The sequence below is a fragment of the Molothrus aeneus genome, chromosome 1 (genome assembly GCF_037042795.1).
Source record: "Molothrus aeneus isolate 106 chromosome 1, BPBGC_Maene_1.0, whole genome shotgun sequence".
Taxonomy (NCBI): Eukaryota; Metazoa; Chordata; class Aves; order Passeriformes; family Icteridae; genus Molothrus; species Molothrus aeneus.
This window is the reverse complement of record NC_089646.1, coordinates 136,240,505-136,258,441: the sequence shown is the minus strand read 5'-3', so window position 1 is coordinate 136,258,441 and position 17,937 is coordinate 136,240,505. Positions and strand designations below refer to the sequence as shown.

At 36.0% G+C, this 17,937-nt stretch overlaps 1 protein-coding gene across 5 annotated transcripts in view; it reads right to left on the bottom strand.

The window, feature by feature from the left end:
• TAF2 (TATA-box binding protein associated factor 2) overlaps nucleotides 1–17,937 on the bottom strand; it is a 59,861-nt gene that overhangs the window by 14,340 nt on the left and 27,584 nt on the right. For all 5 annotated transcript variants that reach the window (XM_066565747.1, XM_066565731.1, XM_066565738.1 and 2 more), the window contains 7 exons: nucleotides 16,668–16,920; nucleotides 13,106–13,246; nucleotides 11,660–11,770; nucleotides 10,214–10,407; nucleotides 9,522–9,661; nucleotides 3,829–3,898; nucleotides 2,193–2,302 (listed from right to left, as the gene is read on the bottom strand). In XM_066565747.1, the coding sequence (XP_066421844.1) occupies nucleotides 2,193–2,302; nucleotides 3,829–3,898; nucleotides 9,522–9,661; nucleotides 10,214–10,407; nucleotides 11,660–11,770; nucleotides 13,106–13,246; nucleotides 16,668–16,920 (1,019 nt within the window). The remainder of the gene's footprint in view (nucleotides 1–2,192; nucleotides 2,303–3,828; nucleotides 3,899–9,521; nucleotides 9,662–10,213; nucleotides 10,408–11,659; nucleotides 11,771–13,105; nucleotides 13,247–16,667; nucleotides 16,921–17,937) is intronic.

Genomic DNA, 17,937 nt, shown 5'->3' with positions numbered 1-17,937 from the left:
TCTTATTAGCTCTTACTTGCTTTCTTTTTAAACTTTCCTGTTTAAAAGGAAGGCTTTAAGTTTCCTGAGTTCTAAGTTAGACAGATTTAGTAGACCAAGACTGGAAAAGTAAATGCTATAATAATGTAATGAAAAATAAAAGAAAAATAACCACACCCATATGCCTTTATTTTTCAAATTGCACTCTTAAGTTTTTTTTACTGGACAAGTAAATAGAAGACTTTGTTACCAAACTGGCTTCCTGTATCAATGGATTTGCGGATATTCCATAAATTTGTGGAATATCCACAAATATTTGTAGATATTATTATATTGTATTATATTATTTCAAATATTTCTGGATATTCCACAAAATATAGTAAGAGCTTTAAGCATGACTAAGATTTTTATTCTCTGGAAACTGCACTGATAAGAGAAATGCACAAGCATGCTTTTTAACATCATTACTACATCATGAGCTTCACTAAATACTCAATACTTTAATTTGTATTCATACTCAAAGTATGTATTCTTACTGCATAAAGCAATACTTTATTTTTTTATTATTTTTCACTACAAACTGTGTACTGCTTTAATATCTTCATAGACAAATGGTCTAAGCACGTTTGGCACCAATCACAACAGAAAGACATTTAACATCTGGTGCAGTGCTGCAAATACAGCAGTTCTGGTGTTAACTCATCCCAGCTCTTGCCTGATTGCAAGTTTATTGAACATATTGTTCCCCAGCAGGAATTGAACTGTATCTGGTAAACAAAACACAGATGTGCCAACTGCCATATTAATGTGGCTTTGCAAGACTTAGCACAAAATAAAATTACAAGATCTATCCCTGCAAATAGTAGTTTTATAGGGCCAAAATAGTGTTTGGGGTAAGCTTAGCTTGCCCTTACCAGGGCAAATTACCTTACAAATTACCAGCTACACATACCCAGTTACAAATGAAAGCAACATGAATATTAATCTGGACATTTTTAACATTAAAATACTCCCCAGAGAATGACACATTCAAAAATATTAATTTTAAAACTATTATGATATTATCAATTTAATTCAGATTTACACAGAAAAAAACCCATTACATATATCAATTAGAGTCTGTTCTCCATTACATGTGCTTATAGTAAATGAAAGCAACTCATGATTCTAGAATCATGCACCTTTAAACCTGGCTACTAGCTTGTCACACATCAACAATTTTTTTCAAGGCACCCTGGAATGCTACAGTTATCCCTTACAGAAAATTAACTGAAACATTATGTCATCTTGAGGCATAGAAATAAAGGTGCTTAAAGCCCCATGAACCTTAATAAGCATGTATACCCTATTTGTTACTTGCAAAAAGAGGTAATGCTTGTAACACTGCACACACTCTTCTCTCATGAAAAAGCAAAAACAAATTCTCTGATGGGAACATCAAAATTGTTTATTTTCAGTGTCTGACACTTGGCAATTCCTATGAAACTGAACTACTAGTAGTCCCTCCACTTCAACCCCTGTAGTGTAGCTGTAAACTTTTAAACACTGAATATAATGACACACAGAGAACAGAAAGCCTGCAATGACCTAAAAAAGCTATATAAATGTTTATATGTAATCTGTGTGGAAATGTGCCAGATGTTAAAGGGCAGTTTGTCAGGACTGGATAGAACTGCTTCAGTAATGAATAACAGTCAATGGTAAAGGTGCAAGCCCTTCTCTCACTAGGATCTTTCGTAATCTCACAAGGTAAATTGAGTTTTAGGTCTATAATGCACTTCTAAAAATCTCATTTAAATTATCTGTATCAATGCTGTCTTCTCATATTCTCTGAGAGTTTAGAAAAAGAGGACAAAAAGAGACCATCTAATGTAAAGCAAACTCTAAGTGTAACACAGACACTGTTATTTGAGGAAACACTTGCTTTGTAGAATTTTGAACATTCCAAGTATGATTCTGTGCAGAAGGACGTCAAAGCACACTACATCAGTAACCTGAAGAATTAAAAACAAGGTTTGGAAGCCTATGTCACTAAGAGTGTTCTGGAAGTACATAGATGATATTCAGCTTCTGAGACTGGATTTTCAATTTCTAACTACTGAAACTACGTGAGCTCTTGGCATATTCTGAAGCAAGTTTTTACTACTTCTTTCAAAAAACCTCACAATAAAACTCTAACACAACAAAACCACTAACAAATCAAAAACCCTAACCTGAATTCATCAGTTTCCAAAGCTGATCTACCAAAGCTTCATTGCATAAGGGGGAATCCATATTCTTGGTGAAAGGTGGATTCTTAGTCAGCATATCCAAAATCTTATGCCTGAAAGAAGCACAAAAATAATCTTTATTAAATCCAAAAGAAAAACCCTAAGGATACAAAGTCTGTTCAGTTTGCAATATTCTTACAAACTTATTAAACTTACAGGATTACTTCCAAATTTTTAACCAATGTTTTATGCCTTCTTTCTTCTTCCTTCTGTCCACAATATGCATTAGACACACATTTACCATCAGCAGTATAAGTCAGAGATACAAAGTAAGGTGCAAAGGAGCAGGATGTTTTTAGACATAACTGTTAACAGTTATAGGCTACATTAAGCTCTTCTGTTTAGTCATGATCTTTTTTTGCACATTAACTTGGAAGTTTACCAGGAAGATGTAACACTGGCAAATAAACTCCCTACATACTGATACCAAAGAGTTTTTAAATAACTGTAAATGTTTATGACTGATACAAAATGGCAGGCCCAAAACCAGTGACTTGCACATTTTCCTGGAAACAAACACTGCCATCTCTTATATTACTTTGGTTCCTGAAGATCCTGAACTTACCATGCTGCTTACAGTATTTACAGACTGAGCTGAAAGGAGATACATTTTTGTTTCTTCCAACTTGGCCTTGAAAACATTTAATGAATTCTTTGTTTCATTACTTATTATTTTAACAATTTTTCTCTGTATAGCCAGCTTTCACCTTGCTGTCTGACACATTTGGAACAGAAGACTCTTGCAGATACTTTTTTTTTTGCATTTTCTTTTAGGAGAGGCTAAAATATTGCACTCAATTCAAAATTTAAACTCCTCTTTAAAAGGATACAAATAAAATCAAATCTCCTTCTTAAACTGAAGCTAAACCTGTATTTACTTCCATTAACAAGAATGACAGAAATGAAACCGAACAACCTTGCAGCTATGGTTTTTCAAGAAATCACCTATAAAGAGAGAGTAAAAGTAATATTATTTAACTTTGAAACTCAGTATTTCAATGGTAGTCATAACAACAAAGTATTGGGAAAAAACCAATTATTATGAACCTTGGTGTTCACAGGTTTGTAATGAACATGGTTGACTGAAATATCCAACCTCTCTTGTGAAAATGAAGTTGAAACAAGAAATACTAGAAATTTCACCACATTTTCACATGATCCTTTCACCCCATCTACAGTCTGATAATTGTTTTACATCCCTTGGTGTCCAAATATTGTGTGCACTATGTCTCAGCCTCTGTCTTTTCTAAAGATCATGAAGAATTTTTTGCCATATGCAACAGCATATTTATACACTTTATTTATGATCAGGAAATAATCTCTAATGTCAGACTTCTGACACAAGGTAGAACAAAAAAGACAAAAATAACATAATGCAGATTAAGAACAGAATATACTAATTTTTGTGATGTGAACTGCTGAAACATCTAAACATGTTTCAATTAATGTAAAATAACAGGAAGGAAAAACAGTTTTGAGAAGAAGCACTTAAGGATCTGATCTATTCTAGTGATTCCAGGTGAAGAATTTCCTTAATTGCCTCAGCATTAGTAAAATACCTGTCTCTTTATTAACTCACCTTATGTAGGGTACAGGATCATTTTGAACCATTGAGAGTAGCCACTGTAATTCTTCATAGCTCCTATCAACTGCAAAGCAAAATAAAACAAAATGCCTATTAATATATATAAACTGGAAGGATTTTGATGAAGACAACCATGAGTTCGTGAATAGCACATAAAGAGCACGAATCATTGCTACTAAAGAGGAATTCCACTAATTATAGAGCAAATTCAAAGTAAAAAGTGTCTTACTTTACATGGAAATATAAACATTTACAAAACTCTTACATGCTTCAGTTGTTCAATAACAATCAGACTATTTGCATGAGCATTGATTGGGAAAATCAGAGCAAAGGCTCATCTAGATATTGTGTGCTTCCTAAAATAAACAAATTCTAATATCCTTTCAAGAATCAGAAGCATAACATCTTCTGCAGAGAATATACTATTCTCATACACAGGAATCTGTGAAAGATTACTATCTTTACATAGGACAGAAAGAGGACTACTACAGGGCTCATATAAAACTGCAATCATGCTCCCCTCATTAGCCTTCATTAGTTTTACAAATCATTATACTTTGCAGCTAAAATGGATTTTGAAACCTATCAGCACATGCTTGTAGAAAATTGGAAACAAAGTCATCTTGTTAGTTTGAAATGTAACTTACATTACAAAATTTCTTTGATTATGAGAGTAATATTGCAAAATAGGAAACTACACAGGAAATCATCATCACTCATTACACAAAACAAGAAAGAATTTTTACTGTGATCTTTTTGTCAGGTGCATAACTGTAAAGATTTTTACAGCAGCATTCTCTTCTCATTTCTTCAAAACAATGAAGACAGTGTATTAATCATTACTGAATAGAGAGGTCCAAAACCATTTCTATTGCTTTCCATCTTGTGGTCCTAGCAATGTATTTCTTTCTTCCCCTAGCCAATTGTCTTTTTAGCTCTAAATACCTAAGTTCAACTTTCCTTCCTTATTTTGGTTTGTTTTCAGTCAACAATTTTAAAATATAACTTCTTTAGTCCAATTAATTCCAATACCTATTATTTTTTTGTTATTTCACTAGAGTAAGTTGCTTTTAACAGAAGAGGCATTTATTTATAATATAAGAACCAGCACTTCATTCTGTTATAAGTTTTAAAAATGCTTCGGACAACTAGAACATAAGACCCCTTTCTGGGCTAGGAGAATCAAGTACATTAAAATATTGCTTAGAGGATGGCTGGAGAGTCTTTTGCAGGCCACTTGCAAGCCAGCCCTGCTCTTCCCAGCCAAAACAAAGCTGGTTACACTGGTGAGGCTCCACTAAGCCCTCTTTAGAGGCAGAATGTACACTGTGTGTAGCTCCCACAGTGCACTGCTCAGAGCACGGCTACCACAGTTCTGGATGATGCCAGAGCAAATCTGTATCCATACACATCAGAACTACAATCTCAGATTTGCCTTAAAAACCAGAAACCTTTGAAAAACTATGCAGAGAACATACTTTTAAGGGATTAGTGACTTCCTGTGCTCAGCTCAATGCACAGCTGCTCTTCCTGGCTTGGGACAGAAGGCAGCTAGAACACTGCAAACAAAAGTTGTTTTGCATGAAACAAAAATAGTACTTTATTACCACACAGCAAAGAATTGCAACACTGCAAACATGAAGTCACAATCATTAGCAAAATGTAATTATTTTGACAAAAGGGATTTTAAAATGCTTTTTAATTAGAAAATGAAAAGTCTGGGAGATTAATCCTTTAGGTTGATTGTACTGGATAACAAAACCAGGTAACACCACACTTTTGTGATTAAAAAAAAATAAATTGTGTTTTAAACTTATTTCTGCTAGAAATGAAGTAAGTCTTCCCTGCTATTTGGCTTATAGTGTAAACTAAGCCTTCTAGGCTTCCACAGCTTTGCTACTAATGCATTTGACCTGCTCTTCAAATTTATATAGGAACTATGAAACAATTTGGACAGCAATGATAAATTAAACCTGACCTCAGGCAGAACAAATCTTATTAGCCAGAAGAACCATATACCAGGCCTGGTTTGGAGACCTCACAAGATCATCTGCTGTGGCCTTCCATGGGAAAGGGAGCCTAGATGTGATTATCTAGCACTCTGTCCAACTGCATCTTGAAAATCTCCAGCAACAGGGACTCCACTACATCCATGGTGAAGCTGTGCCACTGACTGATTGCTCTTACTGCAAAAAAATTCTTTTCTTGTATCAAGATGAAACATCTCTTGGTGCAACTTGTATTTGTTAATCCTTCTCCTTTCCATGTGGAGGAGACAGACACTCCATCCACTTTGCAGCTGCACTCTAAGTACTGGAATATTGTGATGAAGCCACCCTAAGCCTTCTCTTACCCAGGGAGAAAAGAGGTAACCCTGTCACTCCTCCCACACAGAGCAAGTCCTGCATCCCTCTGATAATCTCCATGGCTCCTTTTTGGACCCTCTGCAGTCTGCCCACAACTTTCTTGAATTGTGAGGGCTGCAACTATACACACACCTTGAAGTGCAGACTGAGTACAAAGCAGAGTGGGATGATCACATCTCAGTCTCGTTACTATTTCCCCTGCAGAGGCAGCCCAGGATCTGATTTGCTGCATCCACACACTACTGACTCATGGGCAGCTTCTCATCCACCAAGACCCCCAGGTCCCCTTCAGTGATGCTGCTCCCCAAACACAGGTCCTGGCCTGTTCTGGGCTCTTTGGTTATGCTGTCCCAGGTGCAGGACCTTGCACTTGTTTAACTTCATCCAGCTCTTGCTCTCCTGCTCTCCCAGCCTGTCTAGGTCTCTCTGTGAGATGTCTCTCCCTTCTGACATGTCCACCTTGCCACCAGCATTCTCATCAATAAACCTGGTGAGGCTGCCTTTAATGCTGTTCTCCACATAATTTCTGAAGATGCTCCCTGGGGGACCCATTTGTGACAGACTGTTAGCCTTAGTAAAAACCACTGATCACCACCCTGAGTGTGGCCCATGACCTGAATTCATACCCACTGCACTGACCACCCATCCTGTCTGTAGCTTGCCAGTTTGTCTAGGAGAAGGCTGTGGGAAAAGTAACATGTGTAGATTTTCATACTTCTGGTAGATATAAACACACAAGATTGCTTTCTGAAACAAAAATCCCCTTGCAATTTTTTTTTCAAATTACAAGCAGTGTTGTCTCAGTTCTCAATTGCAGCAGAATATCTTTGACACTGAACATTAACGTCCATCAAATTTGATAATGGTTATTTATTTAGAATAGTTTGTTATCTTTTCTAAGTATGCAACTGCCTTGTTCTATACAAGTAACTATTAATAGTAATATAGCCTCTCACCAGTTAACTTTAAAAAGTTAATAACCTCTGTCCACTTCAAGCCACTTTAGATAAACTGTCCAAGCCCTTGTACGCTGCCTCAAGCATTTTAGAAAGTTACTATTTCTCAAAAAAACCCTTGCTATTAATGGCAAAGAAAACAAGTTATTCAGTTCCATGGAGAAATTACTTCTTTTCAAGTAACTCAAAAAAAGGTAGTGTTATTCCTACTCTGAAAGTTCCACCCAGAAAACACAGACTTTCCTTTTTATGGAAATTACAAAATCTGTCAGATTCCTTTACAAGAACTATTAAAAGCCAGCTTTGGCACAGGCAACAGGCATTGACAGCTGCTGGTCTGCATCCAGTGTGAACTGGAAACCAGGTAACTGGAAACAGTAAGAATCAGATCTCTTGGCAATAGAGGGCCAATCATTTCTCCTACCAAAGCCAGGTTTAGGGCTCTGCAAGACAAGCACTGCTAACTTCTCTATGGCTAAAGGAAGAAGTCAGTTAGCACACTGAGTTTCTGGATCATCCCTCCACCAAAAACCCACCAGTCTTACAGCAGGAGCAGGAGCTCCTGTGCTCAGTGCTGGAAGCTTGTATTTGAGAAATGACTGATAACCAGCTAGATAGCAGGCTGTGTGGTGAACTGTTGTAACTTTATAGAAGATAGATATTTGCATCTGCTACCTCTGCATCAGAGGAAAAGCTGTTAGCAAGGCACAAGGCAGTCAGGTGCAGCAGTAGTCTAGTCTGTCATCATCAGATCTCACAGTGAGCTCAGTCAAAAACTGTTCAGCTCAACCACTGATTTCAAGTAATCTACTACTTTTCACCATTCAAGTTTTAGCTTCCTGTAGGTTTCAAGCAACTTACCCTACTGTCTTGCTTATATAACACCCCGTTGGATCAGCTGTTTTAAATATGCACTTTATTACCTTGTAGTACAAACACTTCCTTATTCAAGCCAGTTATTAACTATAAATATCATCCATAAAAGGTCAAGAATTTAATGAGAAAATATTATTTCTATCAGTTTGTCTTTCCACAGGGTGGGATGAATTAGTGAGGAGATTCTTCTAAAGGAAAAGAGCTGATGAGTAAGCTTTCTATTCTCCAGCAAATATTTCCACTAACATTCTGTGAAGGGTGGAAAAAAGCAATTAGCCCACCAGAGAGAGATATGCACAGCACTAGCACGGCACTGAATTCTAGCAGTGCATCACTCACAGGATCACCAGTGGATTAAGGATACAGAGTGTCTGGTGGATTACAGGAGGGAGCCTGCTGGGTGCACAGCCTCCCTCACAGTTATGAGCTGTTTGGAATGACAGCCTGCTTTCAGTCTGTGACTGGATGCCTGAGTTTCACCGAATGCATTCACTCAAAGATTCCAATTGCCTTAAAACCTCCCACTGCTTATCTACTTTGAGAAGTCTCTGGATAGAGAGACAGGAGTAATGTCAAAGTAATACAGCCCTTAAAAAAAAAGAAAACAATTATTTGTGTAACAAGCAAAGGAAACTTTCCTTTACCCTGAAAACAAAACAAACCCATGAAATCTGAAGCAGAATAATTAAAAATCTAGATCCACCAGTCTGCTACAGAGGAAGAACTGAAGGATTTGGCCATTTTGAAAGGTATAAACCTCCAAACACAAAAGTACTACAAATCTTCTGAACAAAGAAAGACTAACCCAAATAAATGAACAGGACAATATAATACTAAATTAACTTTATGTAATGCAAATCACTGAAGCTGTAATTTCTAACTACCAAGAGAAATCTGTCAGGAGTGAGTATCAACTACAGAGCATTTAAGAAACTGTCCAAGGATTTTTTTTCATGGATTTGAAATAGTCAACTAGGATTAAGGTAATATTAAAAGAATGTAAACATCTCACAAACGTAAGCTATGCATGAGGAATGGCAAAACAGAATCAGCCAAAATATCTCTACAATAATCTAAGTTTCTAAAATTTATAACCACAAGATGCATGCAAAAAGCACAATTAAGATCTCAGGAAGAAGGTAAAGCAAAATCAGTGACTTTGACTTGCAATTATGGCTGAAATCAACTAAATCAAAGTCACTGCAGTGTTAAAGACAAATTACCAAATCCCCTTACTGCCACTCATTATTTCAAAACATTGGTATCTGATTCAATTTGCAAAGCACTGAGAAACAATACTCAGCACATCTTCATAACAGTCGTACCTGCTGGGACAAAGCAGTAATAGAAACCTCAGTTTCTTATTAATACACCTGTCGCCATACAAGCTCTTGTATGGTGGACACTATTTCAACCTAATATTAATGAGGTAAGCATTACATTTGTATGAGAACTGTTACAAAATGTCAAAGTACTTGGTAGAAAGTACCTTTTGTGTAATCAACAACAGCCTCCAGCGCTGCTATCCGGACATCGACAAAGTGCCCGTACTCTGCGTACGACTTGAAGAGAGCAGGGTCACTTGGGACATGGCCATTCTTCTGAAGCACCCGAATAGCTTTTAAACAGCTGGAAATGGTAGCAGAATAAAATACACATCAGCTTTATGGAATACCAGCCAAGAAAAATAAAATTACTTTCTTCCAAATCAAGTACTGCAAATCTTCTGAATTATGTTATCCACATTAACAAGATTAAGATGCTACAATTTCTTTCACAGCATTAACACACAGCTCTTATTATCTCTGAATTAGGCAGAAACACAAACAAAATTTTCCATTCTGTCAAATCCATTGATTGGTTTCAGTACAGCCATGATAACTTAGAGAAAACACAGCTCAGATGATGTTGCATGCCCTACAGTTATTGTTACAAGACAAAACTTTCACAAATACCCTTCTTAAAGAGGCATGGGATGATCAAATTATGACTGCTACAAAAGATCTACACTGACAAAAATTAATGCTGAAAAGTAAAGCAATCAAGACAAACTTGCATTATCAGCTTTTGAAACTTGAAAGGAACTTGACATTTAAGATTAAGGCATAAAAGCTAAAATCTCAAAAGCTAACTACAGAAATGTACATAAAACCCAAGAAAAGCAGTGTCATTAAACAATACCTGACTGTGATAGTATGTCTGTAACTGGGAAGAAGCTTCTCCATATTCAGAAAACGGGTAATTTCCTCAAGAATAAGTCTCACATCAGGATTTAAATTATCCAATGTTCGAACTTCATTGTTCACGCTGACTGCAGGAGTCACAGAGTTGGCTAGGGCATCAATCAGCTCAGCACGGTAGTAGTTGTCTGAAAACTACATGAAACCAATATTTAACACAAGAAAATATAACAATATATATCCTTTCAAAGCTATGAAATGTTTAAGCCCTGTTACAGAACAGATCTTAAAATCAAGACCATGGGAGAAACCACATAAGAAACCGAAACAGGAAAAAAATGGTGCTGAAAATCATACCATTAGTCCAGCCAGCAACTTCATGAGCTTCTGAAGCAAACTAGTAAGCTCACTGCTGCTTAGTGAAAAAAAAATCTTACTTCTTCATTCACCCTTCTTACCTGGGCTCATAGTTTCACCCCTTCCATTATGCTGTCTTTTGCATCTGTTGGTTGTGTTAATAAGCAGCAATACATACAAAAATAAAATTTAAAAAAATCAGAAAGAAGTACTAGCTTTGAGTATTAGTTACTTAGACACATGGAAAGGTGAGGCTGAGATGTCAGCACATGTCACCCTTTTATGTGAGTACTGATGCTTGCATTCATGTGTCCAACTCTCTACCTCTCTCCATCAATCATCCTTCTTTCAGTAACAAGCAGCACGTGTCTTGTTACAGCATGTGTTCTACACACACAAAAAAATGAAGTTTAAGACACATTAGACTGGTCCCACTTCACTTTGGATACTTATTGGGAAGATTATGCTAGGCTCCTAGTTATAGAGATGGAATTCTGTATCATCTTAAAGGTCATTTAATCATCCTTCAGAATCCTTCTGTTTGGGAAGGAACTTGGGGTGACAACATTTCCAACTCAGATGGCTCAGTTTAGTGATGAAACAACATAAACCTGTGGTTCACTTGTTATTTAAACAGATGGAGCCAATCTAGTTCTGCGAGCTAGAAATGATACTCAGAACACAGAATTCTAGAGTCCTGTATAGTGTTAAAAAAGATTATTTCCTTTCCTTGCTCTTTCAAATACTCCTCTCAAGGTAAATAAACATCAAAAAACCAGTGCTGAACTTCTCATGCTACATTTTCTCCAAACACTTGGGTCTTTTGAACAAAAAAGAGTAAAGCAAGAAAAGTATGTGTGCAAATGAAGACAAGCATTAACAACAAGCACACAGAGCTTTGAAGCATCCAAGAAGTGCTGCCATAGAAATGTCAGCTACAGAACATTCTCTAACATTTACCACATCACCTTTTCATCAACTCTGAGCCAGGTATTTGCAGTAGTGGCATCAAACATCATGCAGTGTACTAACTAAAACTTTTTTCACCAAAAGAAAAGCTATGAGAAATTAAAATAAACACTGTCTTTACCTTATTCTTCCTGTTATCGTTATACTTGATCAAATCCAAAATAAACATTAAAACCTCCTTAGGACAAAGGTTGTGAACATCTCTCAGAAGGGCCATGGCAACAGGCATAGTCTGTGTAATAAAATTAATTACTATCACTCTTTACATTATTGAAATGATAGTTACACCCTGAAAAGAGGTACGTCCTGAAAATCAGCAATTAACAAATTTACAATAGCAGGGGTATGAAAAGCTGTATTTACATAATTTTTACAGTCAGACCATGTACTTTATAATTTTCAGATTATCAAATAAACTACGTAGTTATTGCTCAGTAATTAGTCACAATACAGACATTAAAAAAAAATGTATATCCAAAAAACAGACTCTCAAGTCAAGACATTCTCAAAAAGGTATCAAATGCAAAACAATGAGACACAGAAAATTGTGATGGAATTGGAGATAGACGCTGAATTTTAGACTTTTCATGTGAACATGATGTCTAAGCTTCCACTTTCACTGAGATATACAGACCCAACAGGGTCAGTGAAGCCTGAAGAACTATTAGCCAGACAGTTGTTACTCTAAATAGGCAGTTGTTTTAGAGTGAGCTAAGCAGATCTCTAGGCTCTACTCAACACAGATTTAAGAATCTTACTCTAGATTTACAAACTTGGCACACAGGATTAAAAAGGGAGAAAAATATAAGATTTAGTGGTAAAGACTGAACAATGACAAAAAAGCAAAAAAATACAAAAAGAAGGTCCAAGAATGACATGAAGAATGAAACAGTTTTGGACAGAGTGAAAAAACCAAAAATTTGAGTCTTCTATAAAATCATTGATATGAAATCTATGAAATAAGAACTCAATCACCAGGTCAAGTGAATCTTGAAGGGAAAACATTGTCATTAATCCTGTTATCCAATGAACAACCATAGGTTACAGCAAAAAAATCTGCACTAACACCAAAATAAACAGTGGCAATATGGGATACTGACAATAGAAAGAAGAGGCCAAGAAGGATTATGCAATGTGTTGAACTAAAAATGTCCAGCAATTTAAGAGTTATAAGATTTTACTTGCAGTATGATATAACTGCTATTAAAAAATAAAGGCAGTTGCTGAATTCACCCAAAAGACAAAAGTACAGTCTTTACAGTCCTATTTAAGAATGAGCTCACAAATAATTGCAAGTATTTATATAATAATTTATAATTCTCCATTCTTCTGAAGAAACTGCTAATTTAACTTCAGCTAATCCGATAAAAATAGCCAATAATTTGTTAATTGATTTTAATAAGATTGAACAAACTGAAGCCATATGAGAAAGAATCAGTTACTTTGATTTTTATTAAAGAGGAAATCAGGTTTATGCTATCCACATTCCTGTAACTGTCAATTGAAGGAACATGTTTGTATTTTTGACAATTCTTTTAAAACATTCATTGAAAAAAATAAATTTTACCTTTTGAAGAAAGTAGCTCTGAAAGTTCATGAAGTTGTTGGTCTTCACAATGTTTGGACAAGTCTTACAACAAAACATTCGGGTAAAGAGTGACTTCATGGCTGGTGGTCCTGTCCATGTACTTACCATGGAATTTGCAATCTGAATAAGTAGGGGGAAAGGAAATCATATTAACATGACCACTGCAAGTTTAGTTTGGCTGTAGAAAAATACACATTTCCCATAATCAAAAAGGGTAATTGCCAAGAACATTCTCTCCTTTAAATAGATACTTACTTTCATGAGTGTATTATCTTATATTAGCTAAGTTTTCACTGTCATTCCCAATATATCTTATCTACATTAAAGGTAAGTACTATGGAAATTGTTCCATTTGGAAGACATCTGCAACTAACTATCCTTCCATGATAAACTTCTGTTCTTAATTATTTTCTCTTTTATATATTTTAGATTAATATTCTGTGTTTACTAAGCCAAGTTCTCTGACTCTACGGAAGCCAGTAATGGAAGGGGATTTTGCAATACCAACTTCCCAAATTTACCCTGCCAGTAACCTCAGCCTAGACTTTAAACAGGCCTTAGCCACCCCAAGAATAAAAGACCACCCCTAAAGTTAAAGGCAAGGCAGTCCCCTCTAACTTTAATTATCATTTATGGAAGACTGTGCACTGAGAACAATTTATTGCTGTAGTCTGCTCTGGTGTAAGACAGTTAAGGTTCCACAAAGACAAAACTGCTTTTTGTGCCTTCCCAGCATCCTGGATTTCATACATTTGCTGTAAGAAGCACTGAAAGCCTGCAGAACACCTGTGCTTGCTGATGGTTCATCTGCCTGATGTGTGTGTGTGCACAAACATATGGGACCAATACACCCTACAAAGATGCAGGAATTCCCATTACAGACCCACCACAAACTAAGGAAAAATCTGTTCTTACAAAGAAAAGATTGAATTTGAGGATTTCTTTCGAGATTAGGTAGCTTGTTTCAAAGGCTATTACATATGCAGTAAGTGAAGAAAAATCAAGAGGTTATCTGAAAATGCACAGCAATCCACTTCATCAGTGCTTTCGGGGAAGTGTGGTGCTTAATAATTAAAACCCATTTTTCCACCAAGTCAGACTTCAAGGGAAAGTCAGAGAGGGAAAATACTGCAATTGATCTTCCTCTTGCAATAGGCTGAAGTGTTTGAACTAAAGATGCAGGCTTTTCTGAAGATGTAGCTTTTTCTGAAAGCTACAGTAACTCTTCCTGCAGAGGAAGATTAATCCCAAAGACGGCTTAGAAACCATGATAAAGAACTTAAAACTACATATACAAAATTTATATTTTGTATATGTAGTTCAATATACAATAAAACTCAATCCCCAAAAGATCAAAGTGTCCTATGTTTACAAGATATTCACCATTCCATTAACATCAGGGTGTATATTTTAAAATATTAACTTCTTATTGTAAGCATTTAATTTCACAAAGTCTGCAGATAAACAACTATTTTCAATTAAAATCAACAGTAGTTAAACCATCATCTTTTCAGTATTTTTTGGTCTTATCATATGTTGTGACTCATTTGATTTTCTCTTTACTGACAGAATCTGATTTTTCTACTTAGTCTACTGAGACATTACACATGCTGAACTAAATGCAACTGCATATTCTCCATACAGTAGCACAAATGACCTGTGTTGCATTTCCACTTAAAAAGGCAGGAGGCACACTCCATTTCTGCACCATTCAATTCCGTACAGCATAAAAATGTAGGCAAAGGTTTAACTCACATGCACATCCATGAATCTCCTCAACGTTTGGGAGGGAGAAGTTTGTGATGGTAGTGCTTCTATTGCAAAGTTTATAACACATCACCTACACTGCAATGGATCTGAACTGGGAAATCAGCCTGTGGAACCTCAGGGATTAAGATTGTGACATTACCTTCTCCTTTGTCTGTATTTGTTATTTGTCCTGAAGGACTCGGGAATGAGACCCACAGCGTGTGTGCACACATGTTCACACATATCCTTAATTTATCAATGAGGATTTAATATGTCACCTGGACACTTTACTGCTGAGAGACTGAAGTCCTTTTCTACAATGAGGTAAACCAAAAAAGTATAGCAAATTCAGTTTGACAATTGCATTGTCACATATCATTTCTCTGTATCAACATGAGTACACTGAGAATATTTGACAACAGTAACTGCAACCCAGCTAGAAACTGTAAATCAACAAAAAAGAACCCTCCTCCTGAATAATCATGAGGGACTTCGCTTTTTTCAATAAAGAATACAAATCCTGAATATTTACAACCTGAGAAAATTAAACTCAATGACAACAGGAAGTTATTCTTATTATGTCCTGATGTTGGAATCAGTAATAGAATGTACTACACTTTCCTCCCAGGTACTTCCATAAACATATCTACAACTTTGTTCTGCCATGCTCCTTCACCTTGATTTCATGTCACAGCCATACTTTTTGCTTGCCTTATTATCTTCGTTTCTGCAAGTCAACCACCTTATCCACAGACCCAAGATCCTCCATACAATTACAACTGAACAAAACCAGCAATGATTATCTGCAGCCCAACTGCCAAAGAAGTTACAGTAAAGATAGAAAAAAACTATAGCATTTAAATGTTGCAACAACATTTACCTGTGGAATATATACAAACAAATATTACAAGTGAATTTGTTCTAAAAAGTGCATATTTTAAGTCAGATACTGGCAGCACCAACACTAGAACATACACTGGCAGTTTCATATCAGTGTCTCATATTAAAACAGTTTGTCAAAAACACTGGGATTTTCATTTTCAAAATATGGCTGAATGTTTTATTTCTGTACAGGAACGAAATTATTCCCAACAGGTACACAGCAGAAAGCAAGCTATATGTCAATAATCTGAACAAATTGTCTATCAATATGTCTTCATGTACATAAAAGTCACCAATATGCCATTTTAGAAATTCTTGTTCTTCTGTGTTTCCACCCACTTGTTATAAAATTAGGGGTTTACTAATTTTCACTCTTAATGCTAATTTTATGTATAAGGAAAAAAAAATCTTCCCTTTTCAAGACAATTATTTGGCTTTCTAATATTTAATTGTATCCCAACTTGATGTTTCTTTTGTGACCCTATTCAATCTGAAACGATACAGAGCAGCAATCTGAAGTTCAATTAGGAAAAGATGAATTTCAGCACTTCAGAGTTCTCAACCGACTGGCCAAGGAACTTCCCACTAAAATAATAAAAAATATACTTTGGTTCTGAAAAAAATGAAACTAAAGTCTTTTATTTTGGCTACTTAATGAAATCTGGAAAAATCCCTTGTGGTTTTCATGTCTGACATCTCAATTTTGACAATTACGAAAGCCTTCTACAGTCTCCATTTACAGACTAAAATAATACAATTTTCCTTTCAAATCAGTCATGTTAAAAATACTTGGCAAATATATTTAAGAAGCTAAATCTCAAGCCAGTTTAGGAACTGTGCTGAGTTTTGACCCATTTTGAGCCATTTTCAAAGTCTAGTGGATTTCCTCCCTTACTGCACACAAGCTCACCTTTGCAAGGCAGAAGCAGGCCAGCATTCTCACCCGGTAGAAGCACTGCTCCTGTTCCAGGATGTCAGTCAGGGCAAGCCGGGATGCCGGAGTAGGGAACTTCTCCAGTGCCAGAATGGCTTCTTCTTGTGCCACCACATCTCTCTCATATCTCAGCTGATACTGCCACATGAAATCAGACTGCTCAAATTCCACCTTCCTCAGTACTGACATATCAGGATCTATTCTTATCCAGAGCAAGGGGGAATCAGCACTAAGACAGACAAAAAAACCACTAATAGCTTACAAAATTTCAAGACTATAGAAATTCTAAAGATATTCTAACTTGTTATGAGTTATTTGTAAAGTATTTAAATTTAAAGAACCATAACAAAATACAGGTTAGAGAGGACTTTTGAAAGTCTCCTGCTCCAATCTCCTGCTTCTAGGATGGCAATTCGACAGCCTCCCAGGGCAATCTGTCCACACCTCCAATATATCAAAGTGAACACAGTTGTTTAGTATTTTTAACCTACAGATCTTTGTTTATGGTAAACTACTGTATGATCCCAGTATATTTAATTCTATGTGCTTGGATGTTACAATTTTCCTAACTGATAAGCACTTTATCACCATCTAAAGGTTAAGACTATAAAAAAAAAATCCAAGAAAGAAAATCTGGTGGTAAATACACTTTGTTAATCAATAGATGTGAAACTCCTTTACAATCACTATGATGTTGAAAGCTGACAAGGGTAACCACGAAAATGATAAAAATCAGGATTAAAGTTATCCCACAGATAAAATGACTCAGTTGTATTCCACCCAAACACACATTTTATATTTTATTATTCACACAGCACCGTGACTGCAGAAGTAATTTATGGGAACAACAAGCACAAATTATGCAATACATTCTCTTACTCATTTTTCCATATAAAATCATAAAATCAAATTATGCAATACATTCTCTTACTCATTTTTCCATATAAATCACAAAATCAAAATACAACAAGGCATTAGGAGAGAGTTTGGACTGATGAAAAGAGCATAATTATAAATATGATGTGTATTTCTGTATATGTTTGTAGAAAATCCAGAATTGCCACCAAGTTAGTAGCCAGAGAAGAAACAACAGTGCAAGAGTGTATACACAAGACTTAGAAAATGGAATCTGTATTATCACACATGCTTGGAGCAGAGAAGCCCAAACTGGACAGCAGAATGACCACACCACAGATCAGGTAATCAGATCAAATGCAAGTGTCTTGCATAAAATCCTATCCCAGTT